This window comes from Brienomyrus brachyistius, chromosome 2 (genome assembly GCF_023856365.1).
Source record: "Brienomyrus brachyistius isolate T26 chromosome 2, BBRACH_0.4, whole genome shotgun sequence".
NCBI lineage: Eukaryota > Metazoa > Chordata > Actinopteri > Osteoglossiformes > Mormyridae > Brienomyrus > Brienomyrus brachyistius.
The window spans coordinates 24,325,908-24,352,983 of record NC_064534.1 but is presented as its reverse complement, the minus strand read 5'-3'; the positions used below and the strand labels follow the sequence as shown (position 1 = coordinate 24,352,983).

The 27,076-nt window shown below is 42.3% G+C and overlaps 1 protein-coding gene across 6 annotated transcripts in view; it reads right to left on the bottom strand.

The window, feature by feature from the left end:
- The window catches only part of fam172a (family with sequence similarity 172 member A), a 134,762-nt gene that overhangs the window by 26,268 nt on the left and 81,418 nt on the right, over positions 1-27,076 (bottom strand). For all 6 annotated transcript variants that reach the window (XM_048983055.1, XM_048983080.1, XM_048983064.1 and 3 more), the window contains 2 exons: positions 19,198-19,314; positions 13,266-13,350 (listed from right to left, as the gene is read on the bottom strand). In XM_048983055.1, the coding sequence (XP_048839012.1) occupies positions 13,266-13,350; positions 19,198-19,314 (202 nt within the window). The remainder of the gene's footprint in view (positions 1-13,265; positions 13,351-19,197; positions 19,315-27,076) is intronic.

The following is a 27,076-nucleotide window of genomic DNA, read 5'->3' as shown; positions in this document are numbered from 1 at the left end:
ATGGTCTCAGGCAGATCTTTTTCCACGTCAGAAAGGATCAAGGAATTAGAATGAATTGCTTTTAAACAAATTATTACTGGTTAATCCATGTCATCGTCATACCAGCAATCTATCATAAGTGAGTCTAACTGCATTGCAAATGACAAACTGGCTATTCTCATTCGCCTTGATTCGTTCTAAAAGCTATGAATAAATACACCATAGCATACTTCCTCTTTTCATTCTCATTGTTTGCTCCAACACTGTTGTGTATTGAGCGGCTGAGTGCATAAAGAGCTAAGCTGTTTCGCTGTCCACTTCTTTCTTTCAGAAGATTTCAAAGATCATAAGCCAAAATGCACGGGTGCCAATAATGTCGACCAATTCTGTAGGTAACAGATGTTAACAGAAGACACTGCACTTCCTCCATCCATTTCCCATGTAAACAGTATAGAATCAGTCACCTGTGAGGAATGCTCCCGCTGCTCCTGTAATCATCTAATGATGCACCTCTGTGAAGTGCACCCTCATACTGGGGCCGGGGGCCACTCCTGTGCTCACGGTGTGTCATGTTGATTACTGCTGCCCCTGACCTTGTTAAACCTGTCAGCGTGCATGTGCACTCCAATTTCCAGAGCGGCACAAGCCTGAGCAGCCCCCCCCAGGAATGTCGCGGTGGGGCCCCCTTCAGCCCAGCCCTGCGCGGCTCCCCACTGCTGCCGCTCCATCTCTCTGCTTTTGCCTTGATCTCGAGATGATGCCCGTGTGGCCAGGCTAGGCGCGGAACCTGCACCTTAAAATGCCACCCATGTGCTGTTTAACAGCAGCGAAAGGGAGCGGAAGGGAGTCGTCAGCCGGGAGCGAGGCGAAACTGATCAATTCCAGACAGGGGAAGGGTTAAAAAAAATAATTATTATCTGACCTTTGACTAGCTCACAAAACAATTCACATTATCAGAGCACAAAGCTGACCTTAGACTTCTTTAAATGGGAGGGTATTGATTGGTTGATCTTTGCAGACAAACATCGCAGAGCATGTCTGGGGCTACTTGGCCAAGACGGCAGCTTGCAGGGCGGCTGTGGTGATCAAAAAATGGAGGGCAGATACAGCGCACCATCCATCACAACAGCAATATGACTTGTCATGTATGTAGCTAAATATTTATGTATGAGCTAATGAATATGTGACTACACACATTTTTGGTGTAATATACTGTATATCACACTATTAATTTGTATGTTTAATTTCCTGAAACTTCAATTAAAAAATGCTAAAAGAAAACTGCACCGGCACAATCTGCATGTAGAGAATGAAACAAACTGAAAAGGACCAAGAATTCTGTAACACTGATTTTGTAATTAGTCGTTTATATGCATATTTTTTTTTACTTTAGACAATATGACTGACAAGCACTGTATAATGAGCAGAAAAATGTGTTACATTCCCATTGCACATTTTAAAATGCGAAGTTATTAGAAGTGAATAAAAACAAAATGAACCAATTGTACGTGGATCAAAAGCAATCCAGTAGGTATGGCCTTTTCTTCTTGAGTCAATCAAAGTGACTTCTTCATATGATGAATTAATATTGAAATGTGGCATAAGACCTCCATTCATGAGAGGGAGGGACAGAGAATGAGAGAGGGAAAGAATACTTCAAGATTTTTAAGAGAGTTTTCTCAAGTTTTCTTAAGTATATGTAATAAAACATTGATTGTTGCAAATACGTGACCCGTAAAATGTGGAGGTTAGTTCTCCCTTCAGACCGGAGCATATAATTATGCAAATAGAGATCTGACAGTGATCTGGTGGACAGTTCCCAAATACAAAGAGAAGGAGTGATGTTTTAACTTTGCCAAAGGCTCTATGGAAATATTTACCATAAAGAAAGCTTAAATTAATGCCAGGATAAGGGAGTACACCTGACTTCTGAGCAAATTCAAAGGCCAGTCTTGGCCACCCCATCGATATACGCAGAGAAATATAACAGAACACTTCATTGCATTGACGACCTAAGAAATAAAAAGCAAATATCATCATTCATTCACATACAAAATTTAAATGTTTACCGTTCTATAATTCCTCAAATTGGTTGTTCTCTCAACACATTCATACACACACATACTTGACTTCACAGTAATAAAGTGTAGATTTGCACTCATCAGCTGCCGGTGCCTACAAAACAGCGACATGTAGAAAGAATACAAATGGGAGGGAAATAAAATCAAGAGAGTCATGGGAATGGGGTAGGAGTGATCCTCAGCCAAAAGGTCAGCCCAGTGCCTCGCCAGCTCAGCGGATTGCATGCAGTCAGCTAGAACTAAGCATGGCACAGCAGTCATGATCCTGGACCCAAGCCAGGTCCTGAATGCTGCGGGAAGTCACCAGGCCCCCTTTCTAACTTTTAACGTTTTCATTAGTGCTGTAGACAGCATGTAAGAGAGAGAGGGAGAGAGAGACCGGAGATGGTGCAAGAGAAAGCCATTTTGCCTGCCACAGTAGCGCAAGTCATGCACTCTTTTGTTCCTCTATGGAGGGAGAGGATCGGAAAAAAAGTGAGGCCACCCTTTCTGGGCCATGGCCCATAAACAGAAGGGACTTTCTCCCTGCTTTTGCCGTGCACCGTGGGTAGCTGGGGCTTGAGTATCACTGGTGGCACTGACACATGACACAGAAAACAGGATTAGAAATAGGGACAGAAAGTGCCAAAAACATCACAAGCACTGTAACCAGGGATTGACATAACTGGTACGCAAGTATGCGATTCACCTTTAAAAGCGATACATGTGGCAACTGATTGTTGTAACAGCGGGAATGTGTACGTATTTTATGTGCATTTGTGGCAATATGACAAGAAATTATCGTGCATTTTAACCTCTTTACCACAAATGAAGTACGAATTAGCATATAAAGGTTAAAATGCACAATAATTTCTAGTCATATCAGTGCAAATGCACATAAAATACGTACGCATCCACACTGTTACAATTGATTGCCACACGTATCGCTTTTAAAGGTGAATGTGTACTTGCATACCAGTCATGTCAATCCCTTTTCCACAAAACAGAGGCAACAATCCTAGAGGCATATTCAGGTCAAGCATTGTGTGTTGGAACTAGCGCATGGGCCAACATGGTCAGCAAAATACCAACCAAGTTGCATCAATAAAATACACAGTTAAAACACGAGGCATTCCACGCAATACTCTTCATGCATGCACTATATATATAAACACATTAGAACGGAAAAGTAATTAGGCAAATGACAACTATAAATGTCATTAAAATTCCATTCTCTTTAGCTGCGACTCTCCACGGACTTAGATTAATGAAATATTCTTGAACATTCTTGAACACAACAAAACTGCATAAATATGGGCTGGCTTTTTTGATAATTTAAGATAAAATATGTGATTTAGTTAATATATATGCATATATCAGTAAAGAAAAACAAGTAATAAAATTCAATTAAATACATTTTTCTAAATAAAAAAAAATTATATGCATGTTTTTTGCATTTCATAATGACATGCTAAGGTTTAACCTATTGGCCATTTCAGAATTCTTTGTATTTGTTGTACATGAGAAAAATACAGTTTATTCTTCTTTACTGTAAAGCCACTTTCTGGCTCTCCCAGAAGGATTTTGCACAGCTCAGGAAGGAATCTATTTTGTAAGGCTCCTTGTTATTTGATCCATGCAAGCAGGTGAACAAAACCAGCATGCCAAAAAAAAGGTGATCTAGGCCACCTTTATACACAGCTGTTACAGTATAAACGAGATGTTTGGGACAATTTAAGAGAATGAGGAGCTACAAGAGGGCGACAAAGCCAAAAAGGGTTTAAGTTGTAGCGTTGCATCTGTGTCAGGGATCAGATCATCCATATAGGGTGTGGTAGCAGCTCTACACAGAGGCAACCAATTACATATGACCAGAAGCAACACTCAGTGGCCAAAGGTCACTGCAGATTTCAGCAAATCTCCACAGGCATGGCATCAGATTAAGCCAGAGGAGAGATTGCCCTTCAACCTCAGACCGATAAGACCCTTGAAGTCCTTGGCTGACCTACACTTGACTCTTTCATCTGAGATGCTAACTATACTAATTGCTGTCTGATAGCGGTCTGGTGCCAGATGATTCATTTAGATGTTATATATGCACACTTCCAGAACTGGTGACAACTTCACTTAGCAAGGGGTGTGCAAAGCATTTTGGTACCACCCCCCTCCCTTTTGTTTTCCTTTAATTTCTTCTGTAGGGCAACAACCAGGTCCCACAGACATCAACAGATGAAATTACACTGAGTTGGATCTTACAGGCGCGGATAAGGCCAAATGGAGGGTTAAAATGACATCACGTATTTCTGACTTACTTCCACATTTATTATTATATTACTCACTGTAAGAAAGGAAATAAAGCAGACGGCCTGTCTTTCATCAGGGGGTCCATTAGGGCCTTCCAGCTCATGTCTCTTCAGAACCACACAGAAGTCAGTTGTCTTAGCGGAAGGCTGTAGTTAGTCTACTTTGCTCTTAAATTTTCTTTAAATTTCTTCGCCAAACTTCTTCTTTTCACACCTCCGTGTCTTCCCTTCAAAATGATGCCAGTTACCCTTTTGATTCATTATTGAACCACGCCAAGGAGTGACGGCACTACATGTGTAGTGGGCCTCTCTGTTTCTTTTAATGCCATAACTGTTTCCTCATATTACATAGCAGGGCAACCCAAGGGGCCAGGTGAAAATATAACAGGCGTAAGCATTTCATTACAGAGAGTTCACTACCTCTAAGGTCATAAGTGACGTTTCTGTATGAGGCCTCCATCCAGAACAAGGCAGGTAAATTGTAATCTATTTACATATTTCAACTATCAAAGTAAAAAATCCATCCATCCATCTTCTGCAACTGCTTGTCCTGTTCAGGATTGCAGGGGGTCTGGAGTCTATCCCAGAGGCTACAGGCACAAGGCAGAGAACAACCCAGGATGGGGTAGCACACTCACGGACCCGTCACTCACACATGCATACCTATGGGGAGTTTTGTAACTTCTATTAACCTCAGCATGCTTTTGGACTGTGGGGGGAAACTGGAGTTCACAGTATACAATGCTGTATAGAAATGACAGCTTACACATTTCTGCTGTGTAACCTGACACTGGCAGATATAGGCTTGGGTGACATGGGCAACTGCCCAGGGTGGCACTTGGGTACCTGCACAGAGATGGGGAGGGGGCAGGGCTGGGTTTAGCTCAGGTCGCCCCACTGGAAGCCCAAGGTAGGGGGAGCAGGGGAATCTATCAAATTGCGCCCCGTATCTGTGTACAATATTAAAGTAATTAGTAAAATCAGTCACCCTACAAAAATGCTTCCAAATGAACCACAATTTATTCATAATACTGTGAATACATAGTTTCACAGACATGTTGTTGCATTTTTTTCTGGTTTGTGCAAAATCGTTAAGAATAATATAAAGCCAGTCTGCACACCACAAAGGTGAACTGGTTTAGTTTTGAGTACTGGTTGACAGTGTTAGGGGATGGCTAATGTATTGACGCTCGATTGCCAAATTAACTTTCTGAATAGGAAAAGGATAAAGCCTTCAGGTGCCCAGTTCATAAAAAATAGTAAAGAGAAAAGGGGAAAAGAACAAATAATAGATAATGCAGCTATTTCTTCTCTTTATAATATTATGCATGTAATGAAAGAGGCTGCTATAACACTAGTATGTTTGTTGGCCAATAGGTTAATAGTGTAATAATTCTATTCTATTTGTTACTTTTCCTTTATATACTACAATTTGTTTTTGATAATCTTTACTTAATAATCTGTACCTTTTTAGATAATTGTGAATCTTATTTTACATACTGTTTTTATATTTCTATACCTTAATATTTTACAATTGCGTGTATTTATTTGTATTGTTCCAAATGGTGGGGGCTGGTAGATGGGTACAATACAAGCTAGAATGAAGACTGGCAGATATTTCCAGTGAACTTGGCTTTGATCACTCTTAACAAATGCTAACTCAAAAAAGATTTTAAGGACACCATGCATTGCCTGAGATTCCAACTTGTTTTGTTAAAAAATATCCTGTTTTGAAGAGGGAATTAACTCTAATAGAATAATATAAATCATATGGTTTAAAAACAAAAGTGTGGATCTCACCATTGCAGATTTGTGCCAAGTAGTAACATGCTCTTACAAAACAGCACAACAACAAACAATACCACAGTAATCATTATTTATGAAAATGAATGTTACAATAAAAAACCAGTTTGTCCCAGATGGCAATTAATCTTGTGTTTTATGTATAATACTATCAATGTTAAGTGTGTATTACGGCATCATGAAAAAAAAATTTAAATGACATTTTTTTGCATGATGATTTTACACACCATATTGCATTTCAATGTAATACATACATCGTCAGCAGAATCAGAATCATCTCAAAATAGCTACCCACTGACTGCCGGGCTCCACATCTGATTGTGATGTCACTTGGCCAAAAGGTGAAACTCTACATTAACCATGACTCTATCTGAAATTGCATGGCACCCTTTTAGGTGATTCAGAATGTATATGTAACAGAAGCTGAAACATTGGCATTACGTGTTCCACAGTAATTCTTAAATATGCTAAAACGTGACACTGCCGGCCCAGTGTGCCACGGTTTGTCTGCCTGCTTGCAGTTTCCACTGGTATCATCTCATTCACACTCACTCTTGAGATCCGAGCTTCTCTAGTAGGTTACAAAGAAGCACCTGGCATGTATCCTAGCTGGGAGGATTTCAGCTTTCCAGCGGACGAGAAGCTCGGGATGACGAGCGATGGCATCACGGCCGGATCAGTGTGACCTATCTCATTACTCTGCAGAACAACGAGTACAGCACTTTCAAAAGGAGTTTATAATTACGGCTTCCCAAGTCACAAACAAATCACGCTTATTACTCCTCTCTCAGTGCCAAGCTGTGGGAAATCATCTTTTAATTGAGGTATTTCCTTAATGTCTGAGAGCTGCTACCAGAGACTGTTTGCACCATATTCAAAGATTCTTAATACAGTTTTTATCTGGCATCAAAGCACATGTGAAATAAGCCAAGGTCATAGCTGCAGTCATAGTATGAGGGAAGAAATCATTTCAACACTGTTTACACGGCTACACTCATAATTTCCCATTTCCAGGCAAAAATGAAACAAACATTTTAATTTGAGACTGATTACAACTCAAGCACCTTCAAGGAGGTTTAATCATCTTGTGCAATTATGTACATCCCTAATATATTCTCGGCAGTTCTTTGTTTATTAGTTGAGAATTTCCACAAAGACAGAGATTAAAATGTACAACAAACATTTGCAATAAAAATGTACACATTAATATGGTGGTTTTTTTTTTTTTATACCAAAAGTGAACATTCACGTAAAACATGAAAAACGATTGCTTATTGCTTATTGCCAGACTGGTCTATAATTATTAGTATTTTTTCCTCTCAGGATAATTGGTGATACTTTATTTGAAATCACCACAATTCTTGGAATTTTATCGCTGTTATGAAACCCTTTCAATATGCAGCTCTTATTTGTTTCTAAATATAGCCTAAATGTGCTTGCATAGCTATTTTGAAACAAAGCAAACAAGGCAGTCCTTTTCCCCTTTCCCTAACCATGTGGAAGTGGTTTATTTTGAGGTTGCTGTTACTCTGCATCGCAAGAGCCATTTATTTGCCATGATCGGCTGATAAAACCATCACATCCCAATAATGAATCATTCAGTCACACACCTGACCTGCCCTGCCGGCATTTCCTCCAGAAGATGACGCAGGAGCGGATCTCTCTGCCGCGTTCCCCCTGTGACAGACCCCCAGCAACGAGGTCTGTGCATACTCCTCCCCAACAGGTATGCCGCTACCACCAAGTGTTCATTGTGCTCATGGTGAAATGGCTAAAGGTGGCAAAACAAACTCATTATCCAGCACAGATTAACGTACAAACATTCACGGAGAACACCTTGGCTTCTTTTTTTATTAGTCAGTGATAACCTGAAATGTGTGGACTAGTTTCTCATTGGGGTGCTGTATAAAAAAAGGATGTTAAGATAACAGAATATTCAGCACTCTGTCACTCTCTTGGGCAAATCAGTCCATGAGCTAACATTTAAATGTTTTATTGCATTTTCATTTATTCATACGGACGGCTGACAGTTTTTGTGATGCACAGTGGGTCGTCTCAATAAGCAAAACATGCTTCTGAACTACACGTACCTGGTGAAGTGCTAATAAAAGAAAACACACTTCAGCCACTTGAATGGGCCAGTTTTGAATATGGAGAGAAATTGCCCTGGGAAGTGCATTACTCCCACTGGCTGCCATCCTTTACGGCAGGCTGATCTGCCTACAACACAAAGTGCCCAACAAAGTTAAATGATTCAACCTCTTCCTTTGTCACGGCAACGAATGAAGCACACCCAGGTAATAATGATCATCCTAATGTATTCTGAAAACACTCACTGTTTATAAGAATAAAATTGACCCTTCTTGTCAAGAGCTCAAAGTATCTATCAGTATCTATCCACTAATATGAGAGAAACGTGAAAACATTTTCAATGGGGGGGGGACTTACTTCAGGCCTCACATAAACAAGAAATACAATACAAAAAACATTTGGTATATATTTCAGCATTATTTTGTACTATTACAAGACACTACAGTAATTGTATTTTATGTGCTCAACCATAAACGGAAGATTCTATTCCTAAGGGTTTTCCTTCAAATGTTCATACAAAGAGTAATGACGTTAAACAACCCTATGGTCCAAAGGACTTTTTAGCCATTTTCACAAGATATCCCACAAATATATAGGCAAGAATGGCTCTTAAAAACTTTGAAGGCTTCACCTGACCTTCTGCGTTGCTTAGCAACCGGTTTTCATTTAAAATTTCTAATAAAAAAATCTCCGCGAACAAGATTAAGTCGAGGACGTTATGAGGAAAAAGGCCCAGAGATAAGATGAGATCAACAGGGACACAAAAGGTAGCATAAAGGAATGGCAAGGCTTTTCTAGCTCAAACAGCTGGGGCTACATTTTCACATTACCTTGTGTAAAATGAGTTAGACGAAAAAATAAATCTCGTCACTCATTACAGCTCCCAGCTCAGGATGGTTTGAAACCAAGCTACGTTACTCCCAAAGCTGGGCGACCATGCCACACTATCCTGAATGGAATATCATTTTATATATTGATTTCAGGATGAAAAGCGAATAAACAGCCCATTCATGATGACCACTGAACACCTTCCTGCTTTAATTAATAATGGACTCGGCAAACAAGAGCAGTTCTTAGATTCTTTCTTCAAAATGCCCAGTAATTGGGTCCTAGTAAATCTATGTGCGGACGCATCAATATGTCTTGCACCTTGATCTTGCACCTGATCCAACATTGGCATTTTTGTATAGACAGTACACAACACAAGGCACTTTAGACACAGGAAAATGAAAGGCATGGATACAAGTGATCAAAGTTCCCTGGTTCAGAGTTCCCTTGAATCTCAAGAGGCCCGGGGGCTTACGTGGTATGTCAGACGTAAGGCCGGCACCTCATCCTAGCAATCCCCAGCTGTGAGTCGTCTCTTTTGTTTTAGGAAGAAAAAAGAGAAGGGTACAGAGGAAGGTCACCCAACTGAGGCAGCATGCTGGGCCTTCTTTCTAGGGCGGACCGGTTTCTGAGTGCCGTACGGACCTTGTACTGGAGGGGGTAGTAGGACTGCGAAATAGACAGAGACCACTCAATCAATCATGTCTGCAGGGGAATGTTTCTCACCGGCTGGTTATTACAGATCTGACTAGGGAATTTATGGGATCAACGTGCTGTTTCGATGTATGAGATCGCTCACGCTCAAGGAAACGGTCAGCACGAAAACATGTTGATAGCGTGGATCCCATGACACGAGACGAAAAAGGTTTCTCCAAAATCCTCCTGCGCTTTTCAAAGACCGTGTCACATTTATCTGCCCTGTCCGCCTCAGCAGCGTCTGACCCTTGCAGAAACATTTTTCTGAAAGTCAGGAAAGAAGAAAGAGGCTGGCATGGAGCCGCACAATGCTCCCACATTCTCCCTTTAAACTTCATCTCATTACATAAAGCCACAAGCCAAGTGGGTCAGGGCCTGCCAGTCATCTTCTGTAGGAGACGGATCAAAGATGTTTAGGTCCCCATCACAATTTGAAAGAGGAATAGAAAATGAAGGCTGTTTCTTCTGATCCTCCAGGACCAAGAGGGCAAGAGAGACAGAGAAATTAAGAGGTGACTGTAAAAACTTTAAAGCTGTCCTCCCCTCAATCACGTTGCAACAAAGAGGTAAGTATCTAACGAACAGTGAAATAAATACAATTACATTACTCAAGACTTCGGTTCAGTCATTCAACAATAAATGCAGATGATTTTGAAACGATGAAGCTTAGCAATATGGTAGAGATTTTTTCTTCCTCTAGAGAGGAGTGAAATGCAGCAATGAGTTATCTGAGCACTATTTATAAAGATACCCTGCTCAGTTCAGAAATAACTGAAGGAGACAGGTCAAGTTTGACCCCAGGGGCTTGGGCTACAACACTGGGTGCTTTGGGGTCAGTATTGAGGGAACCCATGATTGCTCTTCAATGATGTGCCAAAGGCGTTTTGAAATGTCTTATAGAGAACTGTCAGCTATAAGCAAACTTCTGATCTCACAAAAATTTGGCATTTCTTTCCTCACATTTTAAACCAGAGAAATTCTCTGAAGCACTGTAAGCTGCTAAGTACTTAATTGAGTTAAAAATAGTGAGTGCACTTGGATACGCATACAGACTTTGCTGACTGTCATACATTTTAAATTGAAAATTTAACTCATACTATTCTGAATGAATTTAACTGAAAGTGTAGAAAGAAGGGAAACCTCAGGACTATACATTAAACCAAGCAAAATGTGCTCCTCAATAAAAATGCAATTAAGGTTAATTACAAACAGGTTTTCAGATCCTTCTACTAGGGCAGGACATGTAATTAAAGTTTAGATACACATTAACTTACTTTGTTAACAATCAATCACTGACTGAGTTCAATATGTTCTTAGTAATTAATAATTGAGCCGGGAAACAAATCACCGAGGTGAAGGTACACTGTCCAGCTTTGCATCATTAGGATTCACCACTTGGGTCAAAGCACTTTTAGTGGATTGGGGAGGTCTCAGCAACCCTGTGCCATTAGAACAACAGATGGTCTCAATGTATTCACTTTACTAAAATCCAAAAAATCCAAACAACCTTTGACATGCATAAGGTACCATAAAAGGGCAGCTCAAACGGGACTATTAAGTGAGGTTCTTCAACTTATTCACCCACTAAGGAGCAACACAACATCAGAAATTCCATAGCAGTCAGGGACAAATATTACTGGCAGAAATCTCCAGCAATCCATATAAAACTTAGTTGCATAAGGCAGTCATTTCAATTTAAATAACTGACAAGTTCATTTAGGTTCACTCTACCCAGACAGATGCAAAAACACAGCAGTGTTCTCATTCAGATTGCAGGAGAACTTGAATGCTAGAATGCAGCCTTTGATTGGGCCAACAATGCAACTGGGGCCTTCTGAAGCACACAGATCTCTGTGGGAGAACAGGCTTCAAGAACGATCCAGCCTATCTCTGCATTATATTCCACTGTGTCCTGCGAGTGTGTAAAAGATAAAATCCTGCTGGCTTTTCAGGTAGTTGCAGGCAGTGAAGCATTGGCCTTGTAGTGAAACTCCCCATCCAGACAAACGGAACGGTGGAGAGTATCTGTGAGTTTTTTTCACAACAAAGACAATAAACAGAGATGTCAGCTTCACCCCCCGGTCCTGAGTCATGCTGGTACCAGTATTGCTACACAGGCAATCAGCAGCAACAGAAAGCCCCGCCTCCGGCACTGCTCCAGGCCACACAGAGCACAGGCTCTCACTGCCCTGGCAACCAGCATCAGTGGCTCCTTGTAGCGCTTCATTCATCTGAACGAGAAACTTCTGTCTCTTTGTCTGCTCGACCTCTTGGCCATCTGTATGTGAGCTGTCCCTCCTTGGCAGTGTTCCAGCGGGACGAGTCAGGCCTGCTACATGAAGGGGTTTGTCAATGGGTCCAATTCTGGTGCCCAAGCTTAGACCTACTCTTGAACTGGTCCAATCCGTAAGACGGTTCTTGTGGACATAATAAGGAAAAAAAATTAAAAGGCTTTGCTAAGCTGTTTGGCTATCAGTCCTCTAGTGATTACCCAATAATGGAGGTATTTCAGAACTTCCTAGGGTTTGTTTCCCCTGCTATAAATTTGAAATGGCTGTATAGAAACAAATGGTAAATCGCAAAGGAAATCTTCAAGGGAAGAAATTTCAACCAGCATGTCAAGTGCAGACTCTCCAGAAATGTCAAATGCACAAACGATAGTTGTGTCACTTTTTGTCGTTGGTGTCTGTTTTTACCCCCCAGTTTCCCAGTGCCCACCCTGCTTTCTACCAGCAGTGACTCACCCCGTGACCCTCCTGGAGTCCCGGCATGCAACAAAAATCCATCCCTACAAAAACCCCAATATGTAGGCTAGTCTGCAGTGGGTTTAGGGTGGTTCTACAGGTGTAGCATCATTTACAGCACAATCTCACTCATTAGACTGATAAACCTTTATTAAAGAAGGCACTGAATCACCGGTGCGATTCTCGTACAGTGCATGATAACCATCTCTTACGACGGCAGCCTCCTTTCAGCGGCCAGTAGAAGCACTGGGACTCTTCATTAGTGCTTGCAGATAGGGTAAGGATGTACAGATGGGGCAGGCATGGTACGGCAAATCTAACAGCCCAGTTTGAGTTTAGCAAAACCTCATACATAAACTCAGCTACCTTAGCTAATATCTGAGATCCTGCTTGTCCCACACAGTGAAATGCTCTCCCTCACACCACTAGAAAATGGCAAGGCAGTTTTTACTCAGTAAAATTTACGAAACACACGCATAATAAACACACAGCAAGGTTAATAAAAATGTAACCATTCATATAATAAGATGAAGTGCTATGCCATTTTTAAAGGAGTGGACTCATGTTGTGAGATGGAGCTAATGTGTTGTATCATTTACATGCTAGTGGTAAATATGCTCCACCCATAACCAGGACAGCATTTCCACAGGAAATGTACACACAGAAATAACCACGGTGGCTGAAACTGGAAAGAAAGGGATAAGACCTGGCAGTCTCGGGCACATGACCCAAGCAAGCTGGGGGCGAGAGTCACACGGTACCTGCAGAGATGCGGGGGCAGTCGGGTAACATGGTCTCCAATGGCGTATCCAGGGGCTCAGTGCTCGACACCCAGTTACAGCAGTGCTGCAGGAGACAAGAACAGGCAATTAAAAGTTGCGTGACTCATTTCCCAGGTGGCCTTGATCTGTACATGGTCAGTGGCAGCGATCCCCCCCCCCCCCTCCATGTTCAGGGTTATGACCCCGCCCCCCTGCTCTCCCATCCTATGCTGGCAGCATTGCTGAAGACCAGAATGTTATTCCATGATTATCTCTTAGAAACACACTAAACCCCACCTCTTTGTCACCACTGAACACACATAACCTTTGGCCTTTCATGGAGATGTTCACATCCGATGTACTTAACACAAAGTAGAGGAATGGGCCAGCCTATTAAATTACGAAAAGGCGTAGAGTGCTTTTAAAGGGTATTATAAGCATCTGTGAGAATATGAACATTTCTGACTGTACTGTACAGAAACACTGCAGCCCCTCCTTGTCTGCCTTGCCCTTGTCACCAGCTCCCGACTGCCCTAGACAAGCCTGTCCCAGCCAAACATGGCTGGCAGGGCAAACTGCACCTACTTCTTTAATGGATACACCACACAGCCCCAGGTCAGGCCACATCAAACCAGCGCCAACCTGTCTGGCCCCCTTAGCCCTAAAGCCTTCTGCTAGCAAGGGGTCACTACGTCCCACACAGAATGGTGTTACTGGGTCACTCCTAAGTGTGTGTGTGTGTGTGGGCGCACTGGGGGAAATCCCACACTAAACAGACTGTCCTTTTCTGTGCCATTCATAACTACATTCTGAATTAAAATAATATATATCCCGACGCTAATACCTTAATTCTTATTTTTTAGATGGGAAAGAAATGAACAATATTTGCATTGATTGGTATATTGTAATAAAATAGTTACCACTCCTCCTCAAGGCGTATATTGCACTATTGGTGGACGGAGGCTTGTGTGTATCAGCGATGCTAAGAGCTGTACTGGCTGGAGCCTTTTGCTCCAATCAGGGTCATCCACGGCAAACAGTCATTCAGCAGCAGTGCCAGACTATTTTGGTGCCAGGTGATCATACTAGGGACACTATTTCCAATTGTGACCCGTAAACCACGTCTGTACCTTATCAAGAAAACCTTATGGTCAAAAACAAAGGATGATTCAGATTCGGGCTGAAATAGGCCATACATGTGAAAACTAAGGACTGGAATGCCAAACCTGAAATAGACCTGGAGACCAGGTAATCAACTGCTGCAAACCAAGCAACCTCTTCACACAACGTCCATTATGCAGCCGAAGGGTTGTAAATAAACCGGGACATTCTCGGACGCCTGGATGACCTGAACTGAACTGATGAACTGAAGCTAAGCTATTTTGGATATCGCATGAGACAACTCATAAGAGCACAAAACGGTCGGAAAAGCTTGATCTACTGACAGAACATAAAAAAACATAACATTGACAACTCAAGTAATATAAAGTTAATTTCTAAAAAGACTTTCTATTTATATAGAGCAGGCTTCTGTGACTAGGAACATTTAAAAAAAATATCTGACAACATATTTAATAACCAAAATCATGCACTTTCACTGACATGTCAATCAAAATTTGTGTTTGGTATTTTTGATAAAATGCCTGTAATCACTACACTGGGGTTATTTAACCCTAATCCAGCTGAGCAAACAAGCATGTGTTTATGTTATTTTATATTTCTTTACTAATCACACGCCATGGAACTAGACCTCAGTTTAGAAAGACCACTATACTAGTAAATGAAATGGTTTCTTTTTATGTCTTAATTCATTCTGTCTGGAACAAGATGTTAGCTATGCAGAGGAAAGGGACAGATTCCAAAGGTTCAAGTACCAACCAATAAAAGTTGGACAGATTTTGAACTGATTTTTCAGAGTAACTGTACTGTTTGGCACCAGTGAGAGCTGCAGTAACACAGGCAGGGCTCCCATATAGGACTGAAAAAGTGAAATTCTCAAATAACATCTTCTACCTATCTCAGGAAAGTGTCGATCAGACGCCATCGAACCTCTCCCAGAAAACAAACATGGTGCCCTGCAGAATTAGATACTATTCAAAATTATAATAATAATAAAAAACATATAAACAGTCTGTAAACTATCCAGTATTAAAACTACAAAATAGAGCATTTTTGCATGATTAATTCATACTAATACTCAACGATGCTAAAGTAATACTTTGCTGCAAAGCAATATCTGAGTGCTGGGTGCTTACATGTGTGTTCTGCATGTCAGGTTTGTGTATGCAAACAGCCTACATTTGCATAAGATTATGGAACAGAAAAATACCCCTTCAGGCACCCAAATCCACTTGTTTGCCAAATAAGATTAGGTATGAGAATTCTCCAAATTACACAATTACTCAAAGTCATAAACACACTGGAAATCCTTCACTGCAGGGATGGAGGACACAAAAAGCAGCACCATGTTCCCTTCAATAATTCATCTCACTTTTCCAAAACCATTCATATGGCAAATTCCTTTGCCCTCAGTTGGTGTGAAAATTCCTGAGGCTGATGACGGTGCATACAGAGAGGCAGAAATAAAGTAGGGGAAGAGGTGAGAGTACACCTGCACCAGGAAAGAAGCAAAAGACGAAATCAAGGCAAATGAAGACATGCAGAGGGTGAGGAAGAGTTCACCCTAAACCCACTACTTTCTTTGCTTCCCTGGAATAAAGTCACACACAACTAAACAATAAATAGGGAACCCAAGACTCTCAAAGCAAGATACAACGGATGGTGATGGACACCTGGGAGTGATAAAGGGTGATATTAAAAGCCAGTATGATCTTGGTGTAGAAAAACATAAGGTAACATAAGGCGTGCAGGTGTTGCCCAGCCAAGATAACGGCTCCCATCCTGTACGACACAGTTATCTGATCCACCATACATTAAGAAAGATAAAATACAAATGCTAAAAGACAGCATGCAGATATAGCTATATCCATCCATGCAGCCATCCTCTATACCAGTCTTTCCCAGTAGGGGACTACATTTACATATTGAACGAAAAACCTATAGGCATATCCAACTAAAAGGACTAATCTAGATAAACTGGAAAAACTGGGAAAAACTGGATGGCCTGTGCTTTATGGAATACTTCTCTAAATATTAATTCCCCGCATGTCGTGAAGAGCTTCGGAGCTCCCTGCCATCCTTTTTGGATCTTCTATGAGCTACGTTATATTTTTATAGTACAGTACAACATGCTTTTCCTCCATCTAGGATGAAGCATGCACTTTGTTTAACCTTTTTTTTTAATCAATACATTCAGTTTACTTTAACCAGTGGTTGCATCTTGCTGCTGTTATTTTCACCTCCCGAAGCGCAGAGCAGACCTGCACGCAGCGACGGACCACGTCATCCGGCCGACGTCTGACCCATTATCTCCGTATCACCTGTCACACCACGCGCTGATCTCTAAATCAAACCGGTTCTCAGCTCGCCCCGAAATCCAATAACCTCGGCCCTTAAGAGGAGAATTACTAAAGTCTGACAAGGCAGGGTTCAGGATGGAGGGGGAATTGGAAACCCGGCATGCACTCGGCAAGAGGTGTTGCTTTACCTTGAGAAACCTGCTGGGCGATTGCCAGGATTTGATGCAAAAGGAGCGTTAGTGCAGAACAGCAGTGAATAATGCACTAAGATATACGAGGGTACGGGGGGGGGGGGGGGGGGGGCATCAGCAGAAGATGGACTTCAGCTCTGAAGAAAACAAACCATCTCAAATGCAGCGACATCGTATTAAGCTTACTGCCACACAGTTTACATACAAGTCTGACAATAAATACTTTAATTTGTGAGGCAAATAATGGAGCTCCAAAGTGGCCAAATAGTTAGTGTGTAAGATTCAGGTGCATGGATCAAGAAAACTGGAATATTATCGAGTGTGTCAAAGATGGACAATTTCATGAATCATAAAAGTATATACCAAGCATGGACAAACTGGAAAAGTGGCTAGAAGTCGAAAGTGACAGGCAGAGACGGACAATAAACAGCAGAGCTGCCAACGACCAGGAGCGAAAGCTGAAACAGCACCTCTGCAACCCGGTCTCAGCTAAAACAGCACCTCTGCAACCCGGTCTCAGCTAAAACTGTATATTGTGAGCATCACAAAACTGCAATTTATGATAGGGCTTTCACTGAGAGACGGCTTGTAACCAGGCACAATGCACAAAGACACATAACCTGGTATAAGCTATACAAAACCAGGATCCTGAGGAATGGACAAGTGCTATGGTCTGATGAGTCACCCTTTACCCCCTTTTCCTATGACTTGAGAAAGTACTTTACCCAACTGTATCTACCGGCATGAAGAGACATTTTGAAGAACTTCTCTGTCCACTGATCGCTCTACATAGCTGCAGAAGTGGTAAGAAATATGGGAGCGTTTTACAGCACCAGGTGCATCCTACAATGTAAACGCTGTTCTCTCATGATGCTTCCATATTCCAAAATAATGAACCAACACGCACTACTAAATGAATTAAAGTGGTTTCAAGGACAGCAGGACAAATTCAAATGTCTTTTGTGGCCTCCCCAATCACCTGATCTAAACTGCATTAAAACCTTTATGGGAGGTGCAGAGAGCAGAGGGCAAAGCATATATCCACCTTCTTCATTAATCAGACAACTGAAGGCTTTTCTTCTTCTACAATACAAAATGTGGTCCTTGATGTTAAGATACTGTTTGCTATTTTCCCACTATGTGTAAATGTATACTAAAAACATAAATGTGTCTTTAATAGGTCTACTTGTATGTAAAAGACATTTTCTTAGTTGTCAGAAGTTTAAAATATATTAGCAGGCTTGGATGTTTGAAAGCTTACTAGTCCACATTTTACTTTTATATATTTTACATTAAATTTTACACAAATGTAAGCAAATTGCCACTGGCAGTTGTTTCACATTTGCTAGTATTAGGCAGTGCTGCAGCAGAGAACTGGATAACTAAGGCTTATTGAGGGAAAGTTCTTGTTTTATGCTCCTTGGAGCTGAAGACTGTAACAGATTTATTGTTCTGGATAATCATCACAAATAGAAATCATTTAACATTCTAATTACGCCAGACTGCTGCAAGGGATCAGAAAGCGGAATTGTGTGAGAAGAAGTCGGCTATCACAACCTTGAATCCCAATGTTCACACCATTGTCCACTGGGGCTGGTGCCAGACATATTATTTAAAAAAAAAAAAAAAACAACTGGATGGCCTGTTGTGAAGATGGTTATTCTATGCGTGACATTTGCATCTTTGGCTCCCATGTAGCCATCACCAGGGATCTGCTCCCTCCAATTTATGTGCATATTGAGTGATCACAGGTGTTGTCTAAGGCTGGAGGAGGCAGACCTTAGGTCACTACATAAAGGGCACATGCTAAATAAAGCAGCCATATAAAAAGACCAGCAGCCAAGAGCAGACAGCTGCTTTAGGTGTTTACTGATACTCAAAGAAAGAGGGATGAAAAAAAATGTGAAGCATGGTGTTGTAGTACACAATGTCTGATAACAGACAGAGGTCTGTCTCATAACCGCATGCTAGTGCACAGTTTTACCTTAAAAAAATGAGTTTTCTCTGTAACTCTAAGGTTGTATCTCACCCATCAGTCTTACACCCGTCTAGTTAGAACATCCTGTGGGACATACATACACACAAATATACAGCTGAGAGGGAAGCATGGGGTCTGAGCGCAGGGTCAGGCCATTTATCTGCTGCCCCTGGAGCATTTGTGGGGGGGCGGGGGGGAAGTGTTCGGGGGCCTTGCTCAAGAGCGCAGTGGAGATGTGACTATTCTGTCGAAAACAGGATTTGAACTGGCGACCTTCTGAGAACAGACACAGAGGCTTAACCTGCTGAGCCGCACACCAGCCCCCACATGGAGGACCTCCTTACCTCCTGCATCCACTCTAAGATGGACTTTCCGGCTTCCTGGTGCCAGACGTTGTGAACGGAGTCAGTCATGGCGACGGCTTGCACGCGGCTCTTCACCTGCGCCTCACGCTTGATCATCTACGATGGAAAGAAGGGGTTAATCCACATGTGTCCCTCTCCCTCCCCCACCTTACTGCGGGGGGGGGGGGGGGGACCCGGACCATTTCATGCATAGTATTATGGCTCATCTTCTGCACTAAAGGGGAGACAGAGAAGGGTTAATGGTGTGTTCCATGGCGAATGCTATAGCAGACAAAGCTTTTGAGGGATGCTGTGGGGGACAGTGGCGACCACTGAAATTTCACTTTCATAACAAACCACAGGCTGGCTAAAATGGGGAATGGTGGTGTGGGCTGAAGGCACAAAACTGAAAGTAAAACAGAAAGTAAGGAAAACCCATGTATTCTGACATAACATTCTTCATACTATCCATCCAAATCAGTATTTCCCAACCCAATCCTCAGGGACCCACAGACGGCCAACATTTTTGTTCCCTCCCCACACCCTGCCAGACAGTCCACATTTTTGCTCCCAGCTGGGACGGAGCAAAAATGTGGACTGTCTGTGGGTCCCCAAGGAATAGATTAGAAAACACTTTAGATGGCACACAGCTATAGAGCTAAAGCCACCCTAGTCCATTCTCGCCTATTGTCTGCGTTCCCTATGTCAATAAGTATCCATACATTGCAAGGACACAACTGCAAGCATATGGATTCCCGGTGATGTCTAGGTACAGTAATAACCAATCATAATGCTTATAAAACACTCCTAAAATGTTCCTCGGGATAATTCAATTATAGTACTTTAAGAGGCCCATACCTATGCTATAGAATGTCAACGGCCAACAGTAAACACAATTTTCATGAGTTACTACCAAACACTTTGGCTGAAAGAACAATAAGGGACTTGACTTTGCATACACTCTATAAAAGAAAAATAAAAGTAATAGACTGGCAACAACAGGTTAACTATCACTTAGTTGATACATTTTATTGGCATACAGCCTGGCTCTGCTGTACATCAAAGTGTCTACGTGCATTTGAATACATCATGAAACCCCGGTTAAATTAAAGTGGGAGTGTATAGAGATAAATGGAATCTATTAAGGTGCTAAGGACTAATATATCATCCGTCCGATAAGCATTCCTCTGGAGCGTATTCCCGGGGAGGATTATTCCCTCCCACTCAGCTTACTCTCCCCCCTATTCAGCAGGGCCTGAAGGGCCCACTGTGTCAACACTCTCAGACTTGGCTAAGTGTCAGTCAGCCATGTTTTAGCATATGCTGAAAGGTCACTTCCTCCTCAAGCAGTCGCTAAAGACAGCATCACAGCATCATTCAAAGTTGTCGCTAGTACTACTGTACATAACAACTGACTAGCATAAAAAGCAATATCACTTATATTATAGTTTCTGTCTTTGTCACTCGCTTCAACTTCATGTTTTTCTCTACATAAGCATACATCAGTTTGATAGTGTTACTATTCCTTTAAAAGTCGACTGCTTATAAATGAATATATAACTAAGCAGAAGCCACATTTAAATAAAAAAAAATAACGACCCGATTCACTGACCCTGTGTAGAACAAAAAACCCACTTCCAAGCCTCGGAATATCTCCAGTCACTTAGCTTCATCACGGTCAGATTTATTCTGAAGTTCTGTGGTCTGAAATGCAGTGAAATGTCCTTCTGAGGGTACTGCACCAAAGCTGTGGCTCCACCATCATAACAAGACTCAAGCCAGAGAAGAAAATGCCCATAAAGCTTCTAGCCTGCAGGATCTTGAGCATGTAGAAGAGATATGACTACACAAAATACATAAAAGATAGTTGCTGCTTTGAGGTGTGCCCTCTGAAAATATATGTCATTTCTAAAAGTCTTTAAAACGTCTTGATACCTAAATGTAAGAGCAAGGACTACAACACATAGGAAAAAATGACAATGACTTAATTGCACTCCTGGTGGCCATCTTTTTCATTAGAAAAGTCAGGATTAGCAACACCATTTTAAGTAATCCTCTGCCTATACTCAAAACCTGGAAAGAAATCAAGACAGCTGTTTTTATTAGGTTCTCTGGCTGGAACATGTGGAACCACTTGTTGCACAAACAAACTGAGACAGATGTTGAGACATTTGCTGCCTTACTGCTGCCCTTTCCTCTCTGTGCTTAAGCATCTGCACGGCATGAAGGAACCAAGGCTGGCATGAGCCGGGATGGGAGGGGGGGGGTGGAGGGCCTCTGATGATGATGATGATGGAGGAGCATGAGTAGGGGGGAGCAGCTGAAACAGCTGTGGGGAAGGCAGACGCTGGCAGGCTGATCATAGAGCTGTCCCCCCCGATCACCCACCACCTCCACCACCCACACTGCTGGGCCGATGACAAAGTGAGTGCAACTACAACCCAGCCCCTCCCAACTGCTCCCAGTGTTGTGTGGGAGGAGAGGAGCAACATCCTCAGGAATGTGCACATAACCCAAATCCGGCACTGAGCGCAGGGAGGGAGGGAGAGATTCTCTGCCCGAATGTGCATCTCATTACCTGCTGTAACTGTAAACATTTTCCACTGAATCTGACTGTGGTCAAGAGGCACTGCAATACACTCAAAAAACAAACAAACAGACAGGAAGATTCGACAGGCAGACAGATAGATAGATAGACAGATAGATAGACAGATAGATATAGACAGATAGATAGATAAATAGATAGATCGATTTACTTATTTTTGCAAATACAGAAAAACACATAGTTAAGTCTTTATAGTCATCATCAAAGTTGTGCATCCACATTTGATGAATGCCAATTTTAATTTCTTACTTTAACAGTTTTCCATGGAAGCAACAACTGCCAGAAAACCTCAACATTACGGACAGATTAAATACCCAACAGACTATTCTGACCGCCTGACCTCTTAACTGATTTAACAAAATTCAGCATCAGACAACAATAAAACACATGCCTGACACAAGTTACCCCCAGCTCAGCGCCCTGGCCCAGTTCTGACCCCTGGCTTGGTTTTTGCAGAACGTATGCAGAAAAGCATAGCAGCAGCAGTTTAAGCAGCTTCACATCACAAAGCCTGACAAGGTTCATTTCGGCTTAAAGGTGTGACAAAGGCACATCTGCCTTGTCGCTTCCTTACTGAGAGAACACATCGGATTTTCAAGATCACCGCTGCTGCCATCTATACAGGGAACAATGTACGCAGCATAAATAACTAATGTCAAAAATAAAAAAACCTCATGATAATAATACTTATTCAAAGTCACGTGCAAATATTCCAAAATGAAATCCTTCTGGACATAACTGAAGACATGGATAGTCACAAAGAGTAAACATTAACATAATACCTGGCTTTTGTCCATCAATATGTACATATATACTGTCAGTGTAAATACTGGAATAAGGAGTATTCAGTAATCACCCATAACAGCCTAAAATTATAGAGCAAGCGTTACCAGTGCGACCCAGCTGACTTGCACTTAGCCGTTTAGAACTGTGATTGATTAGCCATCCGATAGCAAGCAGAGATTAAGAGGGCAAGTACACATAGAGAGCCTGGGAAGAGCTCTGTGGCCCCGTTGCTGTGTGCCTTGTGAGTCTGTGTGCATAATCTACATTCCACATGTAACCGATGCTCATGTTTACTATGTATCATTTTGCTAATTGCACAGCAGGGTGACATGCATGGGGATAAACGGTCCGGTGTGATGTTTTCATCTCTGCCGCTGTTGCCGTGTGCTCAGGCAGGACCCCGTGGTATTGTCATGTACGGTGCCGTTTGGGGCTAGGCAGCGCAACGCCCTGGTGCTGTTTTGCTTTGAGCGACACTGACCCCAGACAGAGCGGGGGCAACCTGCAACCTGTCACAGCCTGTTCCTCACACACAGTCCAGGGACCTGGCCTCTGCACGCCCCTGCTGAGCAAACACTAGCAGCTGCCCTGTGCTCCGGCACCCGCCGCAGGATAACACAACATTAGCACTTTCCCATCTTTGAAGCACGCACTGCGAGTCCCTGCTATCCTTTGTCTTAACTTCAGGAAGGAAACCCGATCTGCAGGCTGACAAGAGGCCAGGGGGATCCCAAGTGTGTGCGCGTGAGTGTGTCAGTGTGTGTGGGTGTGTGCACACCGCACGTACGCACATGGGCCCCAAAATGGTTAAGGTGGCATGCATTTATGAAAGTAATTCCGCAGGTCCTCCAGTTAGCCAGCTGGCTGGCGGTGATTTATTAGTATGGGCGACCGGGAGAGTGCAGCAATAACTTCCCCTTCCTTTCCTGTCCCAGAGCAGGGTGCCACGTGCCTGTGGTGACGCCGGGGCCGGGGCCCAGCGGGTGGGGGGGTAGGGGTGCGAGAGGCACCAGCGCCGCACTGACTGACATGCCGGAAATCGGACGGGAGGGTAACTTTCTACAACGACGTCAGCGGAGGCTACTAGGAAAGGGAAGCGGAGTAAATATTTACTGACACAGCAGAAAAGAGGGGTGTAAAGACAGTACTGGAAACAAAGGCAGAGAATACAAGGAACAGCGTGCCAGGAAATGTGGCGAAGTCCTGCATATCTCCCCCATTTGTAGCCATGGAAAAAAAATGAATAACAAGTGTGGGGTGGAAGGGGGGGGGGCATCACGGGGACATCAGCCATCAGTCGAATAACATTTCTAATTTCTCTTTCGGGACACCCGAAAGCCCAAGACTGGAGTTACTGGGACTGGCCAACGAACTACATGTAAAGTACAGAGTGAGCAGCTAGGCATGCGGCAGGGGCGGCTTCTGGCTGCATGGATGAAGAGCAGCTGAGGGACCCTCCTTCTGACCTACTTGCTCCTATTTCCTTACTGATCCACAGAGATACTGTCCCCCATGCCTGACAACCCTCACAACTTCAATGTCACTAAATAATAGCTCATTATGTCTTTAACCGTTATCCAAAAATAAGCTTGAATTAGCTTATTCCTTCCTTAATCTGTATCATTATTTCCATTCATCCATTTATACTATAACTTCAAATTTATAATTTTGGTTAAGTTTCTGAAAGGTGTAAACTGGAGCCAATCCCAGGCAGCACAGGGCACAAGGCTGCGACGCAAGCTGGACAGAACTTCCATCCATCGAATATGCACTCTTTCTCTGTCTCTCTCTCTCACACACACATGCACGCACACACACACACACACACACACACACACAGGTTTGTAATTATATCTTTGTGGGGCCTCTCCACTCGTTTCTATTGTCGAAAACTCTAACCCCAGTGTGACGACCTTAACCCCTACCCAGTCCTAACCTTAACCATAAGTATCCAACAAAATACGAGACAGTTAGCATTTAAAAATTTTTGATTGCATTTGCAGATTTTTGGTGGTCCCCATAACGTCAAAATAAGTTATCTCTCTTCCTCCCTCTCTCTCTCTCTCTCTCTCTCTCTCTCACACACACACACACAGTGATGAATTTTCATTGATATTTTTAAACTGTTATGTAGATGCAAACAAATAAAAAATGTTTTCTTGACATAACCGCTGTTCTGTCACAATAGCTTAAGACTAATGAGGTAAAGTAAACAGTGAGAGAGGCCCACAGTGGCTGGGATCCATTGGCTTACATGGGCAGGGTTCTCGCTGCTCTCATGGCCCTGAGTCGACTATCTCTCTGCTTGTCTTGGGCTGCAAATAATTTGATCCGCATTACCTGCATATTTTCTCTTCTTTAACTGAGTAAAAATATTTTAACTGTAAAAAATAAGGCCACTAAAAAAATGTGTTTATAGTGACTGTTATCGTTAAACCCATGCAACATAAAAATTTAATTTGATAACGTTCTAGACATTTAAATTAAACATTTCCATTTGATAAGAGTTGAAGTAAACGCACTGATAACATTACACACATGCAATTAGGGAAGAAAAAAATCCCTGCTACCAATTAATGGTGCGTTAATTAAAATCCATTTTTTAAGAATATCAGAATTAAAATTCAGCAACTTCCAAACTGAGTGATATCATTAAATGTCTTCTTATACATGTTCAGGTAAGCACTGACTCAACGCCATCATTCTCCTGTCCCTTTGGCAAAGCTGTAAAATAGAAACTTAACCTCAATATTTTTCCTTTTAGTTCTGGGACTTGTTGGCCCATTAAATTCTCCTTCCCATGTGTCATCTCACATATTTCTTCCGTGAAATTTTAGTATAATTAAAGTTTCTTAATGATTTATAAGGTATAATAATAGCCGTGAGTATTTCAGAGCGGCCTAAACTGACACCCTTTGAGTACATACAGCAGATGACCCTGTTTTAACAGAGTTTTGGATCACTGACTCCCAGCTGGAAAAGTGGACGACGCCACTCATGTTGCCTTTGCAAAAGTCCGTGCTGCCATAACTCAGATGAAGTGACAAAGGCAGATGCCTGTCAACTGGGCCTGCCTGGTCCTCGCTGCCCTCCTTGGGGTACAAGGTCACAGCACACAACAATTACGATAATGACCCGCAGTTAATTCCATCAGCCTGGAGTGCGGCTGCGGTGGCCGCGACTCTGACCGCTGCCTCGGGTTACGTCCCAAGTACCGCGCCGTCAGGCTGCCACTTTGCGGTCTTTTTCACCGGAAAGCTGATCGCTGACACCGAGACTGAGGTGTGCAGTTGTGTGATTCACTTGGCTTTGCAGATAACGTGATAAACATAAAGATTCAAGACATACTGTCAATCTACGACAGCTGCCCCAAAAACACAACGCTCACAGTAAGGCAAATAATAATTATACGCTCATATTTAAATGACCAAAAGAAGCGTTAGCCTTTTATTTCAATGACCAATCCAAATAAATAAATGAATTAATTAAAAAGGCATTTCTTACAAGTAACTGCGCCGAGTGAAGCCATCGATTTCTGAGTGAGGGCATGAGACACAGAGTGTAAGAGGGCGTGTTAAAAAGAGAGAGTTCCCTCGGCTCACTCAAAGCACAGAGTGGCCAGACAGCGCTAAGGGCATTTCTGCACACAAACACACAGCAACACAGCGACGTGCTAACGGGTCTCTCTCCTGACCCGGGCCGCTGCATTTCCCACCTCCTGAAACGTGACATTTTATTTCAGCTTTGCCATAGGGGACACAACTTGTACTTCAGCAGAGAATGAGACAATGCTAATGATTATGACAGAAAGGCTTTTTCCTGGCTGTGGTTAGCGTCTGGCTTCCTACACCAACAACGTGCCTTGCTTTTGGGGCAATAAGCTGCTCAGCCCTGTCTTCTCGGAAAAGCGCTGCAGGTGATGAAAATATACAACCATCTGAAAGTGACTCTCCACAGCCAAATGCTACTGTAACCACAAAGGAATTTAAAAAAATAAATTCCAAATTATTGCATGGCAAATGTAACACATGCTACTGCGACATTATAGATCAGAGAGCACTTTTTCCCTTTGTCTCTCTCACTGACAGGTGAGGTGTTATCAAGCTAAAGAGACAGATCAATTAATATGATAAATGAAGAAGGCACATGCAAAATATTCTTAACTACAGAGAAAGAAACTTTAACACATTTAACCAGTAAGAAGTGCTGATTATTTCCTGATTTCATACAGTTTTAATAAGCACCCTTCATGTCTGATCTTTGAACATAACCTAGAAATTAAATGTTACAATGAATTTAAGTCAGAGAGCTAATCAAACTTTTAAATTAAAGGAGGCAAGATTCACATGTTTCTGTCTGTATCTAGTGTAAAGAGGAAATTAAATGGATCCAGCAGACATTATCTAAATTAATGAAATACTAGAGTAGGAAAATTATTCTTTACATTCATTTATTAAATAAATCATAAGACTGCCGCATTTTGCTAAT